A 25,509-nucleotide genomic window follows, 5' to 3' on the forward strand; every position below is an offset into this window, starting at 1 on the left:
CGCTGTTCTCTGAGCCTCAGCTTCTCCATCTGCGTGACGGGGGCGCGGGTCGAATGAACCACGCTTCCTCACGGGAGGCCGGGCCCGGGTTCGGGATGAGGTGGGGATACGGAAGGTCCCGCTGCATCCTGAGGGCCTCGGCGTCCCGGGGACAGAAGGGGCCCATCGTGGCCCTCACCTCCTGAAGCTGTTGCAGCTGGCCCTCTGCCTCTGCCCGCTGCACCTCCAGGTCCGCCAGCTCGCCTCGCATCGTCTGCACCTGCTCACTCAGGGAGCTGCTCTGCTTCCGGGCCTCCGATAACGCCTGCCGAGCGGCCTCCAGCCGTTCCTGGGGGGCAGGGGCGTTTGATGCCAGGATGGAGCAAAGGCTCCCCTCTACTCTGTACCTCCGGGTCAGGGTTACAGCCCACAAAACAGCCCCAAAATCTGGAGGGCGAGGCAGACAGCAGGCCTGGCCCACTGACCTGCATGACCCCGGATCTGGGTCCCTCAAGCCTATACCAGTAGGCGTATTCTTATCGCCCCCGCCCACCCCAAGCCCCCTCCTATTGGCCAATGCTCCTACTGGGCCCACCCACCTCAAAGCGCTCACGGACTGGCTCCCTAGGGTTCCCAACTGACTGTCCTCCAAGGGCCCCTCCAAGCCTGCCCTTGTTGGCTCTCACTGGGGCCACCCCCAGCCAGGCCCTGGAACCCCCGTACTTGGAGAACTTGGCGGTCATGTTCACAAGCGGTCAGGGCCTTCTGCAGATGCAGATTCTTGTCCTGGGTGCTGGTCAGGTTGGCGCTACTCTGGGCCAGTGCTTCTGACAGGCCCTGCGCCTTGTCCCGCAAGGCCCCCTCGCTCTCTTCCATCTTGACCAGGGCCCCGTTCAGCCGCTCCACTGTCAGCTGCAGAGTCCCCGCCTTCACCTCACTGTCTGCCACCTGGCAGGAGGGCAGACAGGACAGTAAAGTGGCTCTGCTCTCACCCTGGCCTCCAGCAGGAACGGTGAACCCAAGCCAAGCTCCTCCCACCCCTGCCTAGGCCTTCATCATCGACCCTCGTTGTTCCCATGCGCTCCCACTGGCTCAGCCCACTGCAGCCTAGGCTCCGTCCCACTGCTGGTTTTAACTACCCTCACCCGGAGTGCCACAAACCCGGATGTCCCAGACCCCAGGGTCTCCTCCCCTGCCAGGGAGGAGAAAAGGTAACCACCACAATCCAGAAATGTTCTGTGTTCTTGACTTTGGTGGGTGCCCTTGTAGGACTAGCAGAGTAACTGAACGTTCTAGTTAGAGCTGAGCTTCCTGGCAGCCAAGGCAAAAAAGGGACATGAGTGAAACCTATATCTCTAACTTGTCCCACATGTTTGCTAGGAATGAAGATTCTGGTGTCAAAGAGTCCTAAATTCTAATTTCGGCTGTGTCTCTTATTAGCTATGTGATCTTGGGTGATGGCAGCCCCTGTCTGTCTGTCTGTCTGTCCACGAAATGAGGATGATGCTTGCCTCGGGGTTGTTGGGAGTATTACGCAGTCCCCGTAAAGCACCCGGCACTGAGCGTGCGGATGAGAAACCCGCAAAGGGTAATGGGGACCCACCTGTCTCTGCAGGGAGTCCACCCGATCCTGGAGGGCCTGGGCCTGGGCCTCACGGTCACTGAGGCCCAGGCGGCTGCGCTGCAGTTCCCCCTCGAGTGAGCGCCGCTGCAGCTCAAGCTTGATGGTGCGGCTCTCAGAGGCATCCAACACCTCCTTCAGACGCCGCTTGTCACTCTCCAGCTTCACCTCATTGGCCTTCATCTTGCTGATCTTCTCCTGCGGGTGGGGGAGGGGTCAGGCCCCGGCCGCCCGGCCACCCCCGACCCCGCGCCTCCCACACCCCGTCAGGACCCTCAGGAGAAAGTGGGGAGCAGCCTTGAAGAGGCTGGCCCAACCCCTCACTGTGTGACCCTTGCGAGGCCCTCCACCTCCCCGCATGTTCACAGGCTGGGTTGGCCTGAGGATCCCAGAGCGCTTTCTGGATTTGGCTGATCTGGCCTTTCTAACAGGCTCTGTGATCCAGGGTGCTCCCTTCCTGCTCTGTGGCCCTACCGCACATCTGTGCAGTGAGGAGACTGCACGGGCCCAGCGGTACCACGAAGTGTTCGCAGAGCCCCGGGGTGGGAAGGGAGGGTGAAAAGGCAGGTTCCAGGGCTTCCCTGTTCTGCTGCATCACTCCCCAGAGCCAGGCCCAGAAGCTGCATTGTGTGATCTGAGTCAGGTAGGAGCCTTGGGCCCCCCTGGTTTTAGGGCATGATGTTCCTCCCTCCCCCACATGGGGTCAGACAGTAAAAAGAGGCTTGAGGAGTAGGGAGAGGACGGGAAGACAGACTGAACGCCCCCCCCCAAGCCCGGCCCCCTGCCGCCGTGCTCAGAGCCCCAACTCTGCCATGTCTGGGCCTGGCAGCCCCACTCTGGCCCCTGCCCAGCTTTGTTCCTGGCCTCCTCCCGCGGCCCCTGCGGCTGGGCCGGAGGCCAGACCTGGAACCACAGACATAACAATCCAGCTCAAACTTGACCTGGAGCCAGAGACAGGGGGTGGGCTGTCGGGGCAATGATGGAGAGCTGGGGAGGAAGGGGGAAGGAGTGAGGGGACCTTTGGCATGAGAAGGGCTGAAGGCTTCGGTGGCCTGGACTGTCGCCCCCAGGGCCAGGGTGTCCTGCCCCGAGCACACACACATGCGCGTGCACACACACACACACACACACACACACGACACGTGTACACAGATGTCCCCCAAACACATATAAAAACCCCAGAACACCACTCATGTGGCTATACAGAGACAAAGGAAACCGACGTCCCCTGAACACCATATGTTAAAAGCATTCACGGGGCGCCTGGGTGGCTCAGCCAGTTCGGCATCCAACTCTTGATTCCGGCTCAGGCCATGATCTCACAGTTTGAGGGATCAGGCCCCGCATCGGGCTCTGCGCTGACAGTGAGGACCCCACTTGTGATTCTCTTTCTCTCTCTCTCTTTGCCCCTCCCCTGCTCGTGCTCGCTCTCAAAAACAAATAAACTTTAAAAAAAAAAAAAAAAAAAAAGAGCACTTGTGTATCGTCTCTGGGAGACGATTGCTGGCCTCCCTCTTTTACGCAGGAGGAAAACGAGACCAGGCAGGCAATAAACAGCACGGCCGGGACTTGAACAGACTTTCTTCTGTCAGGCTCAAAAGCCCAGGCCTTTTCTTCTGCAGCCTAGTGACCTCAAGGAGGAGCGAGTGGGTGCAATCTGAACGGGCTTCCGGACAGAGTCACAGGCGGCTCACTTCAGTGGGTGCTGCAACCCAGGCAGACGGCAACGGAGACGCACACGGTAGGACTCCCAGCCAGCCATTCAAGCACAGGCGGACGCCCCCCTGCCCCCGCCGGCCCTCAGCTCCCGTCTACCTGGCTGGCCCGGAGCTCACTCTCGGTGGCCTGCAGGCTCCTCTCCAGGGCGGCCACCTGGTCCAGGGCGGCCCGGCGCTCCCGCTCGCTGCGCCGCACATTCTCCTCCTGCAGCACCAGCTCTGCCTGGGCCCCACTCAGCCGCCCGTCCACGCGGCGTCGGGCTGCAGCACCCCTGCCCCGTCAGGCCTGGCCGGGCGCACCCCAAGACCCGAACCCGGCCACCAGGTGCCCGGCCTGCCCTCTGCCCGCCACAGGGCCTGCCTCTCCGAGTCCTTGAGGGTCTGCCGGTCTGCACACGTGGAGTGGAGCTGACCAGGGAGGGACCCCCAGAGGAGACGGCCCCCCATTCAGGTCACGGTGGGCAGGGCAGGGACGGAGGAGCCGCTCAGGCCAATCCCACACGTCCCACCTCAGCGGCTAAGAGCACAGAGAGCAGGGAGCCGGGGGTGGGGGATCAAACTCACCTTCTGCACCGTCGGCCACAGCCTTCTGCAGCTGCCTCGCCCGTGAGGTGGCACTGTCCCTCTCAGCCTCCATCTCAGCCAGCTGTCGACTCAGGACACCGGTCTGGGCCTGAAGCTCATCCTGCGGCCCCGACGTGGGGCGGGGGAGGAAGGGAAGACCCCTGTTCTGACACCTGCAGCCCCTCGCAGGGCCCTCAGCCACCCGGTTCCCTACCCAGCGGCTCACACCCAGCCTCACCCGTTGCCTCTCGGCACTCCGCAGCTCCTGCAGGAACTCCCGGAGGGCCCCCCGTACCGCCTCCGGGTCCAGGTCTGGGGATGCCGGGGAGGTGGCAGGTCCTGGGGATGGTGGCTCGGACCCAGGGCTGCGTTCCAAGGGGCTGGGGCTGCTGAGCCCTTCGCCGCTTCCTGGGGGAGGCGGCATGCTTAGGGCTGCGGGAACCTGAGCCTCTCAGGCCTGGGTGGTGCCTGTGGGCTGCTCGCACACCTCACCCCCCCCCCCCCGAGCCGCACCCAGCAGCTTGCAGGAGCTTCCCACCTCATGCTGGCCCTCACCTTCTTGCTTAACCCTTCCCTGGTCCCAGGCCCCTTAGAGTAAGCCCAACTTCCCTGCCGTCGTGCAGAGGCCCCGTTGCTCACCCTAGCACAGCCCTCTCACCTTTTACAAGCTGTCCATTCCACATGACCCTTGGCTCCCAAGTTCTAGAACATTCCCTCTTCCGGGACCAGGGCCTTCATGCATGCTGTTCCCTTCTCTCCCCACGGCCTCTCTTTGCCTGGCCCATTCCATTAGATCTGCTCCCCAGACGTGTCCCTGATCCCAGGCTGGGTCATGAGGCTCCAAGGTCTGCCTCCCCGCCAAGACCAGGGGCACTGTGAGGGCTGCACACCCAGGACCCAGTCCAAGGGTGGACGTTCCACCACCTCAACATCTCCCTGCTTCCTATCTGCCAGGCACTGACCGCCTATCCCACCTTCACGATAATTCTCTGAGGAGTAAGAACCTTCACAGGCTGGACGCACTCAAAGCAGTTAAGCGATCTGCTTGGTCTCAAAGCTGGGAAGATCCCACAATGGGATTTAGAACCAGGCAGCCCTACTTCCAGGCAGAGAAATGCAGTCTTGTCTGCTTGAAGTGGCCGGAGGGGCGCACAGAGACAGGGCGCCACCTGGAGGTCAGCATCGGAACCACAGGGCAGGGCGTCAGCCTGCCCATAGCATCCTCCTGCCTTCGCAAGGGACACCTAAGCTGCCCCACAGCTCTGTCAACAGCCACAGGACCTGGATCAGGATGTCTACCCACTGCCCCCAAGGGCCCCTACCACAGAGTGGCCTGCAAGGATTACTCAGGCGTGTCCTTTGTCCTCACGTCCTCACCTCCCACTCGTCTGTACCTGTTCACTGCCCTGTGCCTGCTGTCCCCTCGGTGTTCACAGGGGAACTGCCAGTCAGGCACTCGTCCCTCGTCCTCGCCCCTTACTTCCACTTGTCCCTTGTCCTCAGAGTCTCCTCTCCCACCCATCCTTCCCCCACCTACCACCTCCTCACCGGGGCTCTCCATTTCCCACACAAACACCCTACCCCTGCCCTTGCTGTATCTTTAAAAATTTCTGGGGCGCCTGGGTGGCTCAGTAGGTTGAGCATCTGACTTCGGCTCAGGTCATGATCTCATGGTTTGCGAGTTCGAGCCCCGCATCGGGCTCGGTGCTGACAGCTCAGAGCCTGGAGCCTGCTTCGGATTCTGTGTCTCCCTCTCTCTCTGCCCCTCCCCTGCTTGCACTCTGTCTCTCTCTCTTAAAATTCTTTTTTAAATTTCTTTGCTGTGAGAATATAAATAACATACAATATGCTTTCCTAGCCATCTTTTTTTCAGGTGCTTAATTTTAATTAAATAACATTTAGTAACATTATGGTTAGCAGGGTGTGTGTGTGTGTGTGTGTGTGTGTCTTAAGAAATCCTTTCCTGTCCTAAAGCCGTAAGGATATTTTCCTATGTTGTCTTTTAAAAGCTACAGTTTTGCCTTTTGTATTTAATCTTCAAATCTACTTACGAGTGCCTGGCTGGCTCAGTCAGAAGAGCATGCGACTCTTGACCTTGGGGTTGTGAGTTCAAGCCCCACAAGGGGTGTACAGATTACCTAAATAAATAAAAAACTTAAAAAAAAATGCAGTGCATCTAACTGAAATTGATGTTTATCTAAAAGGTGATGGAAGGGTCTCTTTCTTTTTTATTTTTCTGTATGGATTCTCAATTATCCAAATACTTTTGGGACTTTTGGGAAAGTCCATCACAGATCAAGCTTCCAACACAGATCAGGTTTCTTTGGACATGCAGGTCTGGTCCTTGACCACACAGCCAGTGTTGGTCTCAGTGGCACAGCACCTGAATTACTAAAACTTTATATTAACTTTTATCTTTGGCAAGGCAAGCCCCTACTCCTAGCCATCTAGTTCTTTTTCTTCAGGAGTGTGTTGGCTTTCTTGGCCTTTGTTTTTCCATAGATGTTTTAGAATTGGCTTGTCAAGTTTCACACACACAGAAAGAATTTTGCCGAAATACCATTCAATCTATAGATGAATCTGGAAGAACTGACATCTTTATAATAGTGAATTTGTTGATACATACAATCATTTCTCCTATTTAGGTTTCTTTCAACGTCTCTCAACAACATTTATGGCTGTCTCCATAAAAGTCATATTAGATTAGAATTATTTTTTCCTTGGATAGTAGACCTTATCTGTAAAGTCATCTAGATCTGGTGTTTTCTTTGGGGGAGAGATTTCTTAGTGCCAGTATAAATGATATTTTATCAATTCTGCTGTTGGCAGTAAACAACAAACGTGTTCTGCTTCTGTTGATATAATAAAATATAATTAACTTTTGTATGTTGATCTTGTTTCCAGCAACCTTACTAAAGCTTCTTACTTGTTCTAACAATTTGTTGTAGCTTCTCCTGTATTTTTTTACAAATTTTTTAACGTTTATTTATTTTTGAGAGAGAGAGATAGAGCATGAGCAGGGGAGGGGCAGAGAGAGAGGGTGACACAGAATCCAAAGGAGGCTCCAGGCTCTGAGCTGTCAGCACAGAGCCCGACACGGGGCTCGAACTCACAAACCATGAGGTCATAACCGGAGCCAAAGTCAGATGCTTACCTGCCTGAGCCACCCAGGTGCCCCCTCCTGTATTTTCTACATAGAAAAATCACGTGATCTGTAAATAGTGGCAGTTTTGTTTCTCCCTTCCGGAACCTTAAAACATTAATTCTATGTTTCTTACCATAGTGTACTGGCTAGGACCTTTGAGACTTCCAGTACAATATTAAATACAGGAGTCAAATGTAATATTTGCTGTAGGGTTTTGGAGAACTAGTTTATCAGCTAAGGAAACCTTTTTCTAGTTTTCCAAGAGTTTGGATCATAACTGTATGTTGAATTTTATCAAATGCTTTTTCTACATCCATTTTGGTGGCCTTTTTTTTTTTTTTTTAATTTTTAACGTTTATTTATTATTGAGAGACAGAGCGTGAGCAGGGGAGGGGCAGAGAGAGAGGGAGACACAGAATCGGAAGCAGGCTCCAGGCTCCGAGCTGTCAGCACAGAGCCCGATGCGGGGCTCGAACGCACAAACCACAAGATCATGACCTGAGCAGAAGTCAGACACTTAACCGACTGAGCCACCCAGGCGCCCCAATGTGGCCTTTTTAACCAATTATATTCACATTGTTATGTGACCATCACCACTATCTGTTCCCAAATCTTCCATCATACCTATTTTGGGTTGAACTATGTCCCCCCAAAATTCATTAGTTGAAGCTCCAACCCCTGGCACGTCAGAATGTGAATTTATTTGGGAGTAACCTTTTTGGAGACGTAATTAGTTAAGAGGAGGTCATAGTGGGGATGCCTGGGTGGCTCAGTCAGTTAAGCACTTGGTTTCAGCTCAGGTCATGATCTCAGTTTGTGGCTTCTAGCCCCGTATTGGGCTTTGCACTGACAGTGTGGAGCCTGCCTGGAATTCTCTCTTTCCCTCTCTCTCTACCCCTCCCCTGCTCTCTCTCTCTCGCAAAAAAAAAAAAAAAAAGACAAGGTCATAGTTGAGTATGGTGAGCCCCTAATCCAGTATTATTGGTATCCTAACACAAAGGGGGAATTTGGATACACACACAAGAAGGCCAAGTGAAGCTTGGGTCCTGCTGCCACAAGCCTAGGAACTATAGGCAGCCAGGAGAGAGGCCTGGAACAGATCCTTCCCTAGAGACTTCAGAAGGAGCATGGTCCCGCTGACACCTTAATCTGGGACTCTGGCCTTCAGAACAGGGAGACACAGACTGAAGTTTAAGGTACTCTGTTTTGCAGCCCCAGCAAACTGACAGGTACGGCCTCAAACAGAAACTCTGTGCCCACTAAGCAGTAACTCCCAAGTGTCCCCTGCCCCCAGTCCCTAGTGACCTCTAATCTACTTCCTACCTCTATACATGTGTCTCTTCTAGGTATTTCCCGCAAGCGTCCCTTTGGGACTGCCTTTTCACTTAGCATAATATTGTCGAGGCTCATCCCTGTTGTAACACAGATCAGAATAGCATTGCTTTGTAAGGCTGAATAATATTCCTTTGTGTGGCCACGACACATTTTGCTTATCTACTCATCTGTCGATGGACACGGGTTGATTCCACCTTTTATGATGCTCTGAATGGTTGGTGTACGCATATCTGTTCAAGGCCCCTTTTTCAGTTCTTTTGGTTATATATCTAGGGGTAGAATTGTTGGGGCACATGGTAATTCTAAGGTTTTTTTTTTTTTTTTTAACCGTTTATTTTTCAGAGAGAGACCGAGCACGAGCAGGGGAGGGGCAGAGAGAGAGGGAGACACGAAATCCGCAGCAGGCTCCAGACTCTGAGCCATCAGCACAGAGCCCGACGTGGGGCTTGAACTCATGAACCACGAGATCGTGACCTGAGCGGAAGTTGGATGCTTAACCAACTGAGCCACTCAGGCAGCCAGTGAATCTAAGTGTTTTGACGAACTGCCAAACTGTTTTCCACAGCAGCTGTGCTGTTTTACATTCTCACCAGCAATGTCCTTGAATGCATTTGTCCTTGCCTATTCTCCAGCCCTTACTACCACCCAGAACATTCTCTATTTCATCTCTATATCACATTTATTGTCTGCTCCTCTCCCTAGACTAGAAACTCCCTAAGCGCAGAAACGCGAGTCAGTTTGTTTACTGCTCCATCCCATAGTGAAGCTGTCTTTAGCACCCAGCCAGCGCTTAATAAGTATTCCATAACTGATCGAATGTGATCCAGGGGTTAAATCTGGATTTGAAGAGGCAACAACTCAGTATCCCATAATGAATTGCCCACAGTGCTAAGATTCCAGAGGTTCTATTCTAGGCCCTAAGAGTCAAGATAGAATTATGTCAGGCTGAGACAAGGATGCTCTCCAAAGGTGTGCTCACACCTGCCATAGCACAGCGCTGACTTTCCCAGAGTCATCCACGGGGCCCTGGGAACAAATGGGACTGGAACGATTTCTGAAGGAGTTGCTGGAAGAGGTTTTTGGCCGGGTAGGTAACTGTCTGGCTGTGATGCTGGGGTCACAAGTCTAGTGTGGAGGGGTATCAAGCTAGGGGTGGGAGACTGATGGAGAGAGGGAGTGAGGATCAATTATAGAGGACGCAGCCTCAAAGTCTCAGAGGAGTCAGGGGCATTAAGAACAAGCACCATCAGGTGCGCCTGGATGGCTCAGTCGGTTGAGCGTTGGACTTCAGCTCAGGTCATGATCTCACGGTTCCTGGGTTCAAGCCCCACGTCCAGCTCTGTGCTGACAGCTCAAAGCCTGGAGCCTGCTTCGGATTCTGTCTCCCTCTCTCTCTGACCCCTTCCCCACTCTCTCTCTGAAAAACAAACACTTTAAAAAATAAAAAAAAAAAAGGGGCGCCTGGGTGGCTCAGTCAGTTAAGCGGCCGACTTCGGCTCAGGTCACCATCTCGCGGTCCAGGAGTTCGAGCCCCGCGTCGGGCTCTGTGCTGACAGCTCAGAGCCTGGAGCCTGTTTCAGATTCTGTGTCTCCCTCTCTCTGACCCTTCCCCATTCATGCTCTGTCTCTCTCTGTCTCAAAAATAAATAAACGTTAAAAAAAAAAAAAAAGCACCAGCACCTCCTTTAAAAATGAAGCAACCAGAGGAACACAAATCAGCGAAGGGGAAGAGCCTGGGCAGAGTCCCCAGAGGGAAGGAAAGTGATATGGGGCGGGATTGAGACTGGTCCGTTAAAGGAGAGGCATGGCCCAGACAGCAGCCCGCTCTCAGGCGGAGCCGACCTAACCGGGGGCGTGGCCAGAGTGAAGCCCGCCCACCGCCCCGCCCTTTCCCTCGTGGCTCCACTCACCTCCAGCGGGCGCGCCCCGGGCCGGCGAGCCCGGCGAGGGCAGCGGGGCCGGGCTGGGAGTGCGCCCGAGGCCCAGGCCCCGACGCAGAGCTGAGCGCAGGCCGCCCAGCTGGGTCTCGGCTGCGCGCCGCTGCGCCTCCACGCGGGCCAGCTCGGCCTCCAGGCCTTGCGCCCGGCCCTCGGCCGCGCTCAGCCGCAGCCCCAGCTCCGCGGCTTCGGCCCGCACCGCCTCCAGCTTCAGCTCCAAGCTGCGGGCGTGGTCCAGCTGCAGCTTCTCGGCGCCGCGTGCCTCCTCCAGGGAGGCCAGCAGGCCTCGCTCGCGGGCCCTGAACTCGCCCTCCTGTTCCTGCAGCTTCCTCTGGGCTCCCTGGAACTGGGTCGGGCAATGCCGGGAGGTGGGGGTCAGCAAGGCCACCCCCAACCCGACGCCCCGCCTCCCAGGCCCAGCCTGGAGCCCACCCACCCAAAAGTGGCTGGCACACCATCTGCTTCTTTAGTGGCCTCCACCCAGGCAGTTTGTGCGGGAATATCCATGGGAAAGTGGGAATGAACTACTAGAATCTTTTTTTCTCTTCTTTCTGTGTACATGCCTTGTAGTATATACAATTTATTAGTAATAAACTAACAGCCCACACTTCCCTGGACAGGACTTATCAGTGCCAGGGACTAAGTACTTTCCCCAAAAAACTTTACCACCATGAATCATCTCCATTTTACAAGGGAGGAAACTGAGGCACAGAGCAGCTGTGCCAAGGCCAAACTGCTAGTAAGCTCGGAGCCAGGATTCAAAGCCAAGCACAGTAGCTCCAGTGGCTGTTTTCTTTCTTTTTCCTTCTTTTTCTTCCTTCCTTCCTTCTTTCTTATGTTTTTAATGTTTATTTATCTATTTTTTTTTAATTTTTTTTTAAACGTTTATTTATTTTTGAGAGAGAGAGAGAGACAGAGCATGAACGGGGGAGGGTCAGAGAGAGAGGGAGACACAGAATCTGAAACAGGCTCCAGGCTCTGCACGGTCAGCACAGAGCCCGACGCGGGGCTTGAACCCACAGACAGCGAGATCATGACCTGAGCCGAAGTCGGCCGCCCAACCGACTGAGCCACCCAGGCGCCCCTAATGTTTATTTATTTTTTGAGAGAGAGATTGACAGAGTGTGAGCGAGTGTGAGCAGGGGAGGGGCAGAGAGAGAGGGAGACACAGAATCCGAAGCAGGCTCCAGGCCCTGAGCTGTCAGCACAGAGCCTGACACGGGGCTTGAACCCACAAACCATGAGATCATGACCTGAGCTGAAGTCGGACGCTCAACCAACTGGGCCACCCAGGCGCCCCTCCAGTGGCTGTTCTTTCAACCATTAGGCTGTACTGTCAGTGCACATAACTTATCAATAAACCACACAATGAGGCATGTACTAAAAAATTATTTTCTGATGGAGTGCATGATCCCACACACCCCCCTCTGGTTTAGAGGATAAATCAACCGCTCACAGCCATCAGTTTCACTAGAAACCACCATTCACAGAGCCCCTGGATGCCAGGACTTATGCTAGGGCCCCCAGCCCATCAGTGCTCTGAACCACAGAGAGGTTAAGTGATTTAGTCAAGGTCACACAGTAGATGCACTAAGGTGAAAACAGCCAGAAAAGCAGAATGGGAAGAGTATAGGCTTGGGAGTCAGACAGACCTGGGTGGCTGTGTGATCTTGAGTAGACCCCTTGACCTCTCTGAGCCTAAGTGTCTGGTTCTCTGTGAAAAATGGGGTAAGAGAGCCTGCCTCATTAGGCTGCTGAGAGAATCAAACAAGCTTATGTCTACAGAGCTCCCCCTACCCCCCTCACCCCTGCTACACAGTTCCCGCAGCTATTATTACTATTATACCTGGAGAAGAATCTCAAGGAGTGGAGGACAGGAACGAGTCCTCGGAAGTGATGTCTCAGAATGACTCCAGCATTGGAGTCCCCACCCGCTTCTTGACGGGGGGAGGAAACCCAGGGCACCCCCCCAACTGCCTCCTAAGACCCTCCCCATCCACACCCGAGTTACCTCCTGCCGAACGGCCTCCAGGCTGGCCTCGCCCTTCAGCAGCTTCTGTCGGAGGCCCAGGGCCTCCCGCCGGCCCTCCTTTTCTGCCCGCTCGCCCAGGGCCAGGCGGCCCTGCAGCTCCACCAGCTCCCGGCCCAGCCTGGTGTTCTCACCGTCCAGCACCTTCATCTGTGAGAGAGAGCAGACAGGTAGGACCCAGCATCCATTCTCGGCATCCACAGCCCCTTCTAGCCCAGGGTGGCGAGGGCCCGTTCAACTCTGCCCCTATACCTTGTCCTGTCCAGGCACAGGGAGCACTCAGGACCCAGCGCTCCAGGGACACAGACATTGAACACCACCTCGAATCCACTGGGGACCTGCTTCAGATAACTTCACCGAGCTCCAGCCATGCCAGGCACCTGGACACCAATCACCTCCATTTATTGCCTCACTGCAACTACTTATCATGGGGCGTGCTGGACCCACATCAGAAAAGGAATTCTGCAGGGCAGGAAGCACAGGCCTCCTGGTCACCTTCCTCTACAGTGATGCCTGACCTACGGAGTGCTTACCATGTGTCCACATCTGTTCTCAGCGTTTCGATTGTACGAACTCATTTAGTCTCACATAACTGTCTATAGGGCAGGTACTGACATTATCCTTATTCAATAGATAATGGAGCCTAGAGAGGAGAAGTGACTTGCTCAAAGGCACACAGCCCACAAGCAGCAGACCAGGATTTAATCTCAGATGAGCGGAATACAAAGGTATGTTCTAAGCCCCCATTTCCCCACAGGAGCAGGTGGGGGGTAAGGCCCATCTACCCCATGCCGCTAGAGTGAGGGGGCTGCATGCACAACACCCAGCAAGAGCCTGGCACATAAATGTGACTTCCTTTCAGACACTCCTGTGGCTTCCCAGGACTTCAACCCAACAGGAAGGCGCCCGAAGAGGTAAAGCGGGGGCCCTGGTGGGAGATGAAGAGAGTTTGGTAGTCACGCTGTGATATCTCTGGACGAGGTAGAGCCTAGGAGCCAAATGGGGCTCTTGCCTGTTCTGTAAGTCTTCTGGGAAAGCCTGAGCCAAGGACGGTTTTTACATGTTTGTAAACAGTTGGACATGGTTCATTTTGAAATGGTGGAAAGAAAATCCAAGAACAGGGGCGCCTGAGTGGCTCAGTCGGTTAAGCGTCCGACTTTGGCTCAGGTCATGATCTCACGGTTCGTGAGTTCGAGCCCCGCGTCAGGCTCTGGGCTGACAGCTCAGGGCCTGGAGCCCCCCTCGGGTTCTGTGTCTCCCTCTGTCTGCCCCTCCGCTGTTTGCACTCTGTCTCTCGCGTCGTCTCAAAAATAAACATTAAAAAAAAATTTTTTTTTAAAAATCCAGGAATATTATGTCTTACACGTGAAGAATGATATAAAATCGAATTTCGGTGCCCATCAACAAAGTGTTCATGGAACACGCGCCCACACGCGTACGTACTGTGTCGGGCTGCTTTCTCGCTCTGCTGGCAGAGCTGAGTAATCGCGACAGAGACCGTATGGCCCGTAGAGCTGGAAATAGTTACTGCGGGCTCTTTACAAGTGTTCGCCAGCTCCCCATCCCTCTCACAGGGTCTACACCTTCTGTTGTTCGTGGATTCCTCTGAGATTTGCACAAGGGGCAGCACGCGGCAAGGGCCCGGGGCGGGTACCTGCCGCCGGAGCTCCTGCAGCTCCCGGCGGGCTTCCAGCCGCGAGCGCTCCACCTCCTGCAGTCCGGCCCGCAGCTCCTCGGCCTCCCTGCCCGCGGCCACCCGGGCCTCCGCGAGGAGCACCAGCTTCTGCTCCCTGTCCTCGTTGGCAAGCTTCAAGCTGGAGTGGGGGGGAGGAGGCAGAGGGCAGAGGTCAGCAGCAGCCACGGGTCCCGGGAAGAGTGCAGGGTGGGGATCTACACAGAAGCCTGTTCTCCTCCGGGGCCTGGGTGGCTCAGTGGGTGAAGTGTCTGACTCCCGTTTCGGCTTAGGTCACGATCTCATGCTTCGCGAGTTCAAGCCCCGCGTCAGGCTCTGCGCTGACCGTGAGGCGCCTGCTTGGATTCTCTCTCCCCCCCTCTCTCTGCCCCTCCTCTGCTTGCTCTGTCTCTCAAAATAAATAAATAAACTTAAAAAAAAAAAAAAAAGTCTGTTTCCCTAATCCCTGGAGTTGGTCGGACTGGCTCTTGGCCTAGAGGTGCCCCAAGTGTTACTTGCCCCTCCTGAGCTAAGCCCTGTAGGGCCGGGGGCCAGGCCTGAGGCTGCCAGAGGCCAACAGGTGACTCCAGGGTTGGGGCTAGTCTCCAGGGTGACACCAGCAGGTGGGGTCAGCCGCTACCTTTCCCCTTCTTTCAGATGGGAAAATTGCCTAAAACCACCCACGTGGCCAGCTGTGGTTCAAGGGCACAGACTCCCCATCTGTGTGATTTCCCCAGAACCCTGGGGGTGAAGTCAGCTTCCAGGGACGTGATCCAGGGTGAAGGATGGGCCCGGTGAAGGACCGAGCTGGCCCCTGCCCCCACGTTGCCCCACCTGATCCGTTCGCTCTCAGCCTTCTTCACGGCCGCCCGCAGCTCCTCGTTGGAACGCCGCAGGGCCTCGCGCTCCTTGACGCCCTCACCCAGGCTGCGCCGCAGCTCGCTGGCCTCCTGGCGCTGGGCCTCACGGCCATCCTGACTGTCGCGCACCTTGCGCTGGGCCTCGAGCAGCTCCCGCCGCAACCCGTCACGGGAGTCCTCCAGCAGGCGCAGCTGCGTCCGAAGCTCTTCTGCCTGCGAGGGTGGCAGGTTGTCACGGGACAGGGTACGGGCCCTGCCGGAGCCGGCACTTGGCAGAAGCCAGCCTGCACCTGTATCCCCGGCCACAGGCACCTGCCCCACGGCTCTGCAGCGACTCAGACCACAGGTGTGAGTTCTGGTTCGGGGGCAGAGCGTGCTGGAGTTAGTGGTGTCTGGGCCTGAAATAATCATCCACCAGGATCTTTCTATGGAGGGACACCAAGAGGGCAGGGACCCCACCAGTGCCGAGTCCCAGACAGATACAACGAGTGCTTAATAAAGGCTTACCGCCTCCTTTCTACATTGGCTGTTCGCTCGTTCTCAAATGCAGGGACAAACCTTACACACTCTTCTGGGCCCCTAGGGGGCCAGGCCCCCCGCGGCATTTAGGGTGTGCTGCCCGGAACGGCTCACCTCGCGCATGGAGGACTCCCGCTGCCTGTCCAGGTTTCGGGCCTGTTCTTGTAGCCTCTTGGCCTCCTGGGCGTGGGCTGCGGCAGCCTCCTCAAGCTGGGCCCGTAGGTCCCGCAGCTCGGATGTCAGCGCGTTCACAGTGCTCTAGGACAGACAGGACTCCTCAGACTTGGTGCTCCCGTCCCCCTCCCCCGGCTGTTTCCAGGAGGGTCGGCTCCAAACACGGCCCTTCCCGCGGGCCTGCCACACCGTCTGCTGATCCCTTGATGCCCAGTGAGTGCTGTGCCCACAGCCGCTCTCTCCCTCAGACTAGGATTCACCGGGCAGAGTTGTGCCACCTCCCTCTCATGGGGGACCCCACGGAGGGGCTGAAGCTCCCCCCACAGCCTGGGAGAGGGGGCCCCTCCAAGCAGGGTCGTGCCTCCTGGCTCGGATGGAGGCCCACCTGCCTGGCCTGCCCTACCCGGTCCTGCTCCTGCCGGCTCTGGGCGTCTCTCTTGTGCCGCTCCAAATCCAGGGAGACGGCGGCCAGGCTGTGCTGTGTACCCATCAGCTTCTCCGACAACGCCGTCTTCTCGGACTCCTTCAGGGACAGGGCCTGGGCAGAGGCGGGGAGCAAAGGGCTTGGGGGCTCGGCTGGTCATGGGGGCACGCTTGGGCCCTTCCCCGACCCTGCCCTGGGAAATGTGCCCCCTGGGGGCTCGGTGCCTTGTCTGGGTCACCACAGGTGGACCCGGGGCAGCGGTGCGGACTCACCCCCTCCGTAGCCCCCGAAAAGGGCACGACCGCCATAACAGCAAGTCTGGACGTGGACACAACTTAGAAATCCTGCCAACTTCCCACGGTAATCCTGGCCCTTCGTTATTCCCCTTTTACAGATGAGGAAAGGGACTCAAAGAGGCAGAGTGGCTTGCTCAGAGTGACACAGCCAGTAAGGACAGGCCTGTCTCCTTTACGGTATGGGAAAGTCAGGAGTTAGCGCTTTTGAGGAGGGTTCAGCTGCTACACGTGGGCAACGCAGGGACCGCTCAGAAGGCAGCCCCGGGGACACCACGGCCAGCCTGGAGTGGCAGAAGGGAGGGCAGACTGTGGCTCAGCTTTCTGGGACCCAGTGCTCACAGTGCCACGAATGTGACAGCCGCTCCGGGAGTTCCCAGGCACGGCTCACTGAACGCGGTCTCGGCAATGTTTCACACACACCCCTGAAGTCCCCCCATCCTGCAGGTGAGGAAACTGAGACCCAGAGAGGGACTCCTAGCTCCCAGCTGCTGAGCGGCTGAACAGGGACCAGCCCCGGGAGAACAGGGGCCCCTGGGGCAGCAGCGGAGGCCACCCCGGGGCTCACGAACCTGCTGCTTCTCGCTCTCGGCCAGGAGGAGGCCCTCGTCACGCTCCTGCTGCAGGGCGGCGATCTCCTCGCTCAGCTCTTCCTTCTCTGCCTCCAGCCGTGCCAACAGCTCCTCTCGCTCCCGGTGCATCTGACCCTGCAGCTGGGCCCGCTCGGCCTCCAGCTCCCGCCACGCTGCCTCCTGCGGGCCAGGCCCCGGGCACGTGTGACCCGCAAGGCTGGACTCAGGCGGCCCCTCACCGACCTCAGGCCAGCGAGAGCCACTTGTAGCCCAGAACCTGAGCGGCAGGGCAGGCCACCAGGCAACTACAAGGTGGGGTGAATGATAAGGGCTGTGACGGGGTCGCGCCGGGGCTGTGTGCGCCCCAGGGAGCGGCAGGAACCTGGCCCGGGGGTCAGAGAACACTTCCCAAAGGACAGATGAGCCGCAGTCCCGTCAGGTCAAGAAAGAAACAGAACCCCAATCCCAGAGTCCAGCCCTGGGCCCGGAGGAAAGAGAAAACCCGACACACTGTATCTAAGGTCACCGGAGCTTGAACTACGAGGGGGACATGCATCAGAGCCATGGGCAGCAGCCAGGCCAGACCAGGCCCTGTGGGCTGTAGAGAGGGGTGGGCTGATTCTGAGAAGAGTCGGGGCAAGCCAGGGATGAGCTGGATCGAGGGGCGGTTTGGAAGCTGTGGAAGAGGGATGGGGATCGGGGCTGAGGTAGTGAGGGGCGGGGTGGGCTATGGGGAGCAAAGGGGGTCTGGGGATGGCAGAGCAGCCCGACAGAAGAGAACAGATGCGGTGATGTTAAGAGGCCAAGCCAGAAGGCACAGGAGGAGTCAGAGAGGACACAGGAGTCTGGCGCCCTGGGGACTGGGTGGATGGGTGAGTAGGTAGAACCCGCAGGCAAAGAAAGAACGGCCCCCTGGTGGTCCCAGGCGGGTACTTGGCCCCAGCAGTAGGCCCTAGCAACCTTGCGAGAAGTAGGCCCAGGTGCCCCTTCTTCAAATCTTTGCTGCCCCCTGCTGGAGAAGGGAAATACTATCCACCCAAATCTAAGACGACTGACTCTAGGCGTGATGGGGTGGCCCCTGAAGTCATAAAGCAACAGCCTGAACTGCTGAGAGACACAGCCCTGTCCAACACGGGGCTCTGGACAGTATCTTAGGCCATGGTAATAACAATCAGCGTTTATGGAGCACTTATGAACTGCCAGTCATTATTCCAAACCCTTTTTATGGATTATCTCACCTCACCTTCACAATACTCTATACTATCATTATCCCCATCGTTACAGGCACTGAGGCCGTAGGCAACCTAACCAATATATGACCAAGATCAGGTCCAAACCCAGGCAAAGAAACTCTAGAACCAGTGCTCTTAGATAGCTCTGTTTGGTCTTCTGGTGACCTGGCTCTTTGCCTAAGTGCTCAGGTCCCAGAGTGGTCTTTCGTATGCAAACAGCACTTCTTAGCAAATGAAAGTGTTTTCCAGGGGTGCTTAGGTGGCTCAGTCTGTTAAGCTAAGCTTTAAGCGTCTGACATCAGCTCAGGTCATGATCTCAAGGTTGGTTTGTGAGTGAGTTCGAGCTCCGCATCAGGTTCTGCACTGATGGTGCAGAGCCTGCTTGAGATCTTCTCTCTTCTCTCTCTCTGCCCCTCCCCCACTTGCACACGCGCTCTCACTCTCTCTCTCAAAATAAATAAATAAACTTAAAAAAAAAAAAGTGCTTTCCTACTATACATTAGATCAGCGTTTCCCAAATGTGGCTGTGGACCCCCTGCATCAGGATCACCAGGGCTGAACCAGATTTGGGGCCTGGGAATCTGCATGTTTGATAAGGCATCCCCAGTGGATCCTCACAGGTGCCCTCAGGGCCCCTGGGACAGGGATGAGGTTCCGTTTCACAGATTTGGAGACTGATGCAGAGTGAGAAGGGTGAGTTGTCTGAGGTCACGGAGGAGACACCGGTTCAGAGCCCCGCCTCCCCCAACCAGCTGCCCGAACCTTCTCTCGCTGGAGTCGTTGCAAGTCCTCCTCATGGGCGGCCCGCTGCTCCCGCAGAGAGGCCTGGGCTTCCCGCTCAGCCTGCACCAGCTTCTGGGCCATCAGCTCCTTGTCCAGAGCCACCTTCTCCTCTGTAGTTGTCATCTGTTGCCGTAGGCCCACCAGCTCCCCTGCACAGGAAGGGACAGCCTTGGGTCAGAACCTCCCCATGGGCCAGCAGACTCAAACCTGATGAGCCACGTGGGCAAGTTCCCAGATGATCGAGGGTCCCCCTGGGATCTAGGCTGAGTTCCCTTGGAGAAGCTCCCTGCTCTCTCTGGGCCTCAGTTTCCCCATCTGCCACATGAGTCTATTGGCCCTGTCTCCCTCCCTGTCGACTGCGAATGGCATCAAAGAAATGAAACGACATGAGGAAGACCTCCCTCCCCCAAATGGGGAGGTTAGCAAAATGGGGTTAGCAATAATGGGGTTGACTGAATTATTGACTGAATGCTTACAAGGGGTCAAACTCCTGGCTGAGCACATGAGAGATATATTCTCACCACACCTTCGTAACACACCTACGTGGCTTGTCTCATGCCCAATCTACAGATGAGGAAATGGAGGCTCAGGGAAGTCAGGTAATTTTCCAAAGCTGCACGGCTTTCCATAAGGCGTCTCCTTTAATGACTGATTGCGATAAACATACTTGCTGGGCTGTCAGCACTAATGGAGGTGACCATGGGGAAGTCATACCCCACTGGGAACAATCTAAAAACCATCTCCTGGGTTGGAAGCCCACCAGAGACTCTGTCAGCATGCCCCTTCCTGGTTCTGTCTGGCTCAGGTAGATGTGGACAGCAAAATTAATTTTTACGGCCCAAGTAGATGCCTGGTAAATGCTCGTTGAGTAAGAGGAACCCCTGAGTTGAGATACTGGGTGGGGAACGCGGAGGGAAGAGGGGCTGCGGGTGGGGGGCCGAGAGAGTCCGTGGCTCTGCAGAGAACTCAGACCTAAGTGCCCTGACGAGGACAAACAGCCACCGCTGGCTGAACCAGGCCCTGGGCCAAGGCCTTCACATGCTTTTCTCGCCTCATCCTGGCAACAGCTGTAGAGGAGGAGCATTATCACCTCTAACTGCCATTGAGGAACCTTCGGCCCAGAGAGGGAAGAGGCTTGCTCGAGAGAGCTCAGATCTAAGTAGCAAAAGCAGAATCGGAACTCCGGTCAGCCAGACTCCAGGGCCAGTGCTCCCAACCTCCAGAGCCCCCAGAACCCGATGGGTTATAGACCGGGCTGGAGCCTGGAGTTCCCTACCCCCGATTCGGGCCCCCCATACCAGTCAGGGTCTCCTTGGCCAGCAGCAGGGCCTGCCCGTCGGCTTCCAGCTGCTCCCGGCGGGCCTCGAGCTGCGCCAACTGCCGCTGCACCTCGAACAGGCTACTCTCCAGGGCTTCCTTCTCCAGGCTGCGGCACATACAATCCCTGAGGCCTTGGGACTCAGCCTCCTGGGCCCCAGGAAACTGTGGCTCCCAGGGCGTGGCCGGCCGTGGGCCAGGTGCCAGCCTACCTGCTCAGCCAGGCCCACGCTCCCTGGGGGGAGGCTGGGCCCTAGCTAGAACGTGTTGGCAAGCCTGGCTCCTAAGTAACTGCCCCCGTGGGCCAATGCCAGGGCGGGCCCAGGCAGACCCCCCTCCCCCCGTCCCCCCGGGACGGAGCCTAAGGCCTAAGGCCTTACCGCAAGCGTGTGGCCTCCTCCGACAGGGTCCGGCTTTCTCGCTCAGCTGCGGCCAGCTGCACCGCCAGGCCGGCCCGCTCTTTGGCCAGAGCCTCCTTCTCCCGGGCTGCCCGCTCCAGCGCCTCTACCTGCCGCTGCGTCTCCCTCCGTGCCTGTTCCAGCTCCTGCTCGCGCCCACTCAGCTGCCGGGAGAGCTGGCCCCGACCCAGGCACCATGAGTACCACTCCCCAAACTTCCCGGCTTCTCGTCAGGCAGCACCCCGACCCTGAGCCCGACCCGGGCCTGGCCTGGCAGGCGGGAGACCTGGATTCAACCTCAGGCTGTGTGTGCTGTGTGTACTTGGACAAATCACAGCGTTCCCCGGACCTACGATGTACATGCATACAAAATAAGCGTCAGGGGGTGCCTGGGTGGCTCAGTGCATCGTTAAGCGTCCGACTCTTAATTTTGGCTCAGGTCGTGATCTCACGGTTTGTGAGATCGAGCCCCGCCCTGGGCTCTGAGCTCACAGCACAGAGCCTGCTTGGGATTCTGTCTCTCCCTCTCTCCCCGCCCCTCCCCACTCATTTTCTCTCGTTCTCTCTCTCTCTCTCTCTGTCTCTCAAAACAAATAAATACAGGGGCGCCTGGGGGGCTCAGTCGGTTAAGCGTCCTGACTTCAGCTCAGGTCATGAGCTCATGTTCATAGGATTGAGCCCCACGTCAGGTTCCACACTGAGCATGAGGCCTGCCTGAGATTCGCCCTCTCTCCCTCTGCCCCTCTCCCCCATTCTCCTTCTCAAATAAAATAATAAGTGTCCTCACTCAGTTTGGGGAGTGCCAGAATGCTTTCTGTGCCTGAAAATTTCCAGAGGAGCTGAATACACAAAACAGAGCGGAGCCCTGGAGCCCTGTGTCCTGTGCCCCGTAGCCCATCGCCTAGAGGTCCCTCCCAGGAACCTGGGCTCTCCAGGACAGGCACTATATCAAGGCCCCTGGATCCCTGAAATCCTAAGGTGCCTTCCCGCTGGGTCCCCAAAAGTCTAAGATGCCAATTCAAAACTTCTCTACCTGGTATCGTATCATGAATTTTTACTGGGTGGTGATCCGTCTACCAAGTGCCTCCTCGACTGTGCTGTTCAGAACAACCCTTTGTGATGAGAACTATTAGCCCCACGTGACAGAGGGGTCAACTGAGGCATCGGGCGGTTGTGGAGCTTGCCCACGGCTCCCAGCTAGCAAAGGGAGGGCTGGACTTAAACCCAGAATCACGCTCCTAGGCCCGGGAGCTATCCCCTGGATGGGGATCCCCTGGATCCCAGGATGCAGGAGGCTGGGAGGCTGAAACCCCTTCCCCCTCCTTGCTCCCATCCCCACCCCCCCCTACACCCACCTGGGCCAGCTGCTCCTGCAGCCGGCAGCGCTCCTGGCGCAACGTGGGGAGCTGGTGCTCCAGGGCCTCCCGGGCCTGCTCGGCCACCCGCAGGGAGCCCTCCAGGCCCTGCTGTTCCACCTCCTGCTCCAACCGTAGGTGCTCCAGCCGTTCCTGCGCCTCCCGTGCCAAGCAGGCCTCCTGCTCCACCTGCCGTTGCCGGCCCAGCAGGGCCGCCTTTTCCTCTTCCAGCTGCGTGCAAGCGAACCAGCCGGAGGGTCAGCTCAGCCCCTCCACCAGCGGAAGGACCGCGGACGCCCCCTCCTCTCCACCCACCCACCCACCCATCACAGCCAGCCCAGGGGAGGCTCCCCGGGGGAAAGGATGTGGGGACACTGAGGAGGAGGCAGCAGGGAGGAGCGTCCATGGAGCTTCTTTTCTCTCAGACCAGGAGAGAGAAGACACAGACAGAGTCAGAACAGACACAGAAAGAGAGGCAGTGACCAGGACAGGCACAGATGGACCAGGCACAGGACAGGACCAGGACCTGTCCTGACAGGTACAGGGCCAGAGGTGTACAGGGAGATATGCAGCGAGGGTGAGGGGCGGGGGCCGAGGCTGGGCCTGGGGCACCTCAGTGAGTCGGGCTTCTGAGTGGGGCACACGGTGGGCGGCCTGCGGGCACACGGCATACCTGGGCGACGAGGCGGTTCAGACCCAGCTTGTCCTGGGCGAGGCTCTCGTTGAGGGCGCTCAGCTTGGACAAGGAGTCCCGCAGAGAGGCCTCCTCGACCCTCAGCTTGGTCATTGAGAGTTCGAGCTCCACGCGGCCGGCCTCAGCCTGCGGGGTGGGGGCCAGGGTGGCCAGAGACAGCCGGATGGGAGAGATGGAGAGAGGGGAGAGGCGGGGAGAGGCAGGAAACGACGTGCAGAGGCACGGAGATGGGAGAGGGTGGAGGCATGGAGGCGGGAGGGTGGGGAGAAACACCCTCAGAGACGGGGTGGGGGGCGAGGGAAAACACACCATGAGACAGAAAACAGTCGCTACAGGCCGGCTGCCTATGAAGTTGCTCAAAAGAAGCCACACACGGGAGAGCTGTGCGGGAGCCAAGGGAACCCCAGCTCTTGTAGGGCAGGGCGGGGGTCAGAGGGTCCCACAGAGCGGGGTCTAAAGGGACACTGCTCAAGACCCAGAGTACAGGGGTGGGGCAGGCACCCGCCAAGGACTGTGTCCCCAGCTCTCACAGACCCCAGGACCCGTGTCCAGAGGTGGGATGGGATGGCCTGAACAGCACTGCCCCAGACACATCTGGAAAAGCAAGGACATGACCACTAATAGAGGTCCGTTCACTTATGACTGGGGTCCGAGGACAGCCTGTGGTCTGGGGGGCCGGGATCAGCCTGTGCACAGGGTCAGAGGCCAGCCGGAAACAGGGGGCAGTGTGTGGCCAGAGGGAGAAGGCCTGGGGCCTCGGGGACCCACCTTGGTCAGCGCCTCAGCCACCTCGGCCTTCTCGGCCTGTAGCATGTCCCTCTGCAGCGTGGCACAGCTCAGCGCCTCCCTCACCTCCACCAGCTCCTTCGCCAGCCCTGAGCGCTTCATTTCCAGCTGCTCTAGCTGTCTGTGGCTGTGGGACGCAGGGTGGGCGGGTGCCCCACGTCACCTCCCTGCTCAGAGTCTCCCGCAGCCAGACGGCGCTGGCGCAGGCCAGGGACCAGGCCTGAGACGGGAGCCCTGGAGGCCAGAGCCTCACTCACAAGGACAGCCAAGCCCACCACTCTTGGCTCTGGGACTCTGGGACTCTGGGCCTCAGTTTTCACATCTGCAAAATGGGGTAACAGCTGCCTCATGAAGTTGTTATAAGGATATGTGATCTACTGAACATGAAATGCTTAAAACAGTGCCTGACATATCTCCCCAACAGTCTGCAGAAGCAAGAACAATATTCTCTACCACAAGGTACTAAACAGCACTGTTACTTATGCCTCAGAGGAGGAGGCAGTGCAGTGGCCAAGAGGTTAACTCTGAAGGCAGAACGCTTGGGTTCAAAGCCCGGCTCTTTACTAACTAGCCGTGTGATGACCTAGGTCAGATTACATGGCCCTTCTATGCCTCAGTTTCACCATCCACAAAATGGGGATGCGAGCTCCTACAGCAGAGTTGCCATGAGGGCTGAACACGAGAACCTCAGTGTAGGGGTGCCGGGGAGGCTCAGTCGGGTGAGCGGCCGACTTTGATTCAGGTCGTGATCTCACGGTTTGTGAGTTCGAGCCCTGCGTCGGGTCCTGCGCTAACAGCACAGAGCCTACTTGGGATCCTCTCTCTCTGTCCCTCCCCTGCTCTCTTTCTCTGAAAAATAAATACACGTTAAAAAAAAGGGGGGTGAGAGAGAGAACCTTAGTGCTTAAAATGGTGTCTAATACTTGGTAATATTAGATTACTCTTTCAATTTAAACAATGATATTAATTTTTTTATGTTTATTTATTATTGAGAGAGAGAGAGAGAGAGAGAGTGTGAGCAGGGCAGGGGCAGACAGAGAGGGAGACACAGAGTCCAAAGCAGGCTCCAGGCTCTGAGCTGTCAGCACAGAGCCTGACGTGGGACTCGAACTCACAAACCTCGAGATCATGACCTGAGCTGAAGTCGGACTGAGCCACTCAGGCACCCCTAAACAATGATATTAGTGTTACTACTGCTATTTTAGTTATCGTTGTTGTCACCGTCCACACTCCTGCCTCATAGCAGTCCTCTGATCCCCGGTAAGTGACTGTATCTCCCTGAGCCTCAGTTTCCCGAAACAGGGCTGGTGAGAAGACCCTTCCTCAGAGAGGTGCCACAAAGACTCCTCAAGACAGTAGGACGTCTGGGACACCGTCGGTCCTCCCCGGCCCCCAGGGAGGACCGTCGGGACTCCCAAGGTCCGTTCTGGGCAGGGGAGGCCAGAAGCCGCTCACCTGCGCTCGAGCTCCCTGCGAGTCCGCTCGCTGTCCCGCGCCGTGTCCTCCCGCTCTTCCTCCAGCCGGTCCCGCTGGCGCCGCAGCTCCTCCTGGGCCGCCTGCAGCTTCTCTCGCTCCTGCCGTAGCTCCTCGGCCTGCTGCTGGGCCGCCTGCAGGCTGCGGGCCAGGCTGTCCTTCTCCCTGGAGGAGGAGGAAGAGCCGAAGGCGCTGCTGGGGCGGCTCTCCCCGGCCAAGAGGGCCGTGCTGCTGTCCTCCCGTGAGCCCCGTCCTCTGACCTCTAAGGCACCTGCCTCCAGGAAGCCTTCCCCGACCCCGCCCTCAGCACGACTCACTTCATCCGCATCTCCCTGGAGCGGACTCTTCCCGTCAGAGGACACCGAGCTTTCCTTCTCCCCCCCAGCCCACCCAAGGGAACGGATGGAGGCACTGGCATGGCCCCCAACAACCCCACCAGGCCACGCTAGGCTCTCGGGACACACGGGCCAGTCTGTATGACCAGGAAATGCCCCTCAATTCTGGAAGGCCCAGTAGAGCTGGGTATGCCCAGCTGCACACGGTGGCCAGCGAGGGAGGGAGGGGACTGCAACTGGGAACTCTGGAGGTTCACAGAGTGTTGCCTCTTGCCCCAGTGCCACTGGTCACAG

At 57.3% G+C, this 25,509-nt stretch overlaps 1 protein-coding gene across 3 annotated transcripts in view; it reads right to left on the reverse strand.

Moving 5' to 3' along the window:
• Positions 1-25,509, reverse strand: part of CROCC (ciliary rootlet coiled-coil, rootletin) — a 46,245-nt gene that overhangs the window by 2,847 nt on the left and 17,889 nt on the right. For all 3 annotated transcript variants that reach the window (XM_078452327.2, XM_078452326.2, XM_078452325.2), the window contains 20 exons: positions 24,863-25,045; positions 23,390-23,534; positions 22,601-22,747; positions 21,928-22,158; positions 20,555-20,748; positions 20,156-20,283; positions 18,837-19,006; positions 16,843-17,022; positions 15,957-16,091; positions 15,494-15,637; positions 14,835-15,073; positions 13,983-14,142; positions 12,311-12,478; positions 10,273-10,645; positions 4,121-4,290; positions 3,883-4,003; positions 3,416-3,579; positions 1,583-1,798; positions 703-927; positions 179-328 (listed from right to left, as the gene is read on the reverse strand). In XM_078452327.2, the coding sequence (XP_078308453.2) occupies positions 179-328; positions 703-927; positions 1,583-1,798; positions 3,416-3,579; positions 3,883-4,003; positions 4,121-4,290; positions 10,273-10,645; positions 12,311-12,478; positions 13,983-14,142; positions 14,835-15,073; positions 15,494-15,637; positions 15,957-16,091; positions 16,843-17,022; positions 18,837-19,006; positions 20,156-20,283; positions 20,555-20,748; positions 21,928-22,158; positions 22,601-22,747; positions 23,390-23,534; positions 24,863-25,045 (3,643 nt within the window). The remainder of the gene's footprint in view (positions 1-178; positions 329-702; positions 928-1,582; positions 1,799-3,415; positions 3,580-3,882; positions 4,004-4,120; positions 4,291-10,272; positions 10,646-12,310; positions 12,479-13,982; positions 14,143-14,834; positions 15,074-15,493; positions 15,638-15,956; positions 16,092-16,842; positions 17,023-18,836; positions 19,007-20,155; positions 20,284-20,554; positions 20,749-21,927; positions 22,159-22,600; positions 22,748-23,389; positions 23,535-24,862; positions 25,046-25,509) is intronic.

The sequence above is a fragment of the Panthera onca genome, chromosome C1, assembly GCF_046562875.1.
Source record: "Panthera onca isolate mPanOnc1 chromosome C1, mPanOnc1 haplotype 2, whole genome shotgun sequence".
In the NCBI taxonomy this organism is placed as follows: Eukaryota; Metazoa; Chordata; class Mammalia; order Carnivora; family Felidae; genus Panthera; species Panthera onca.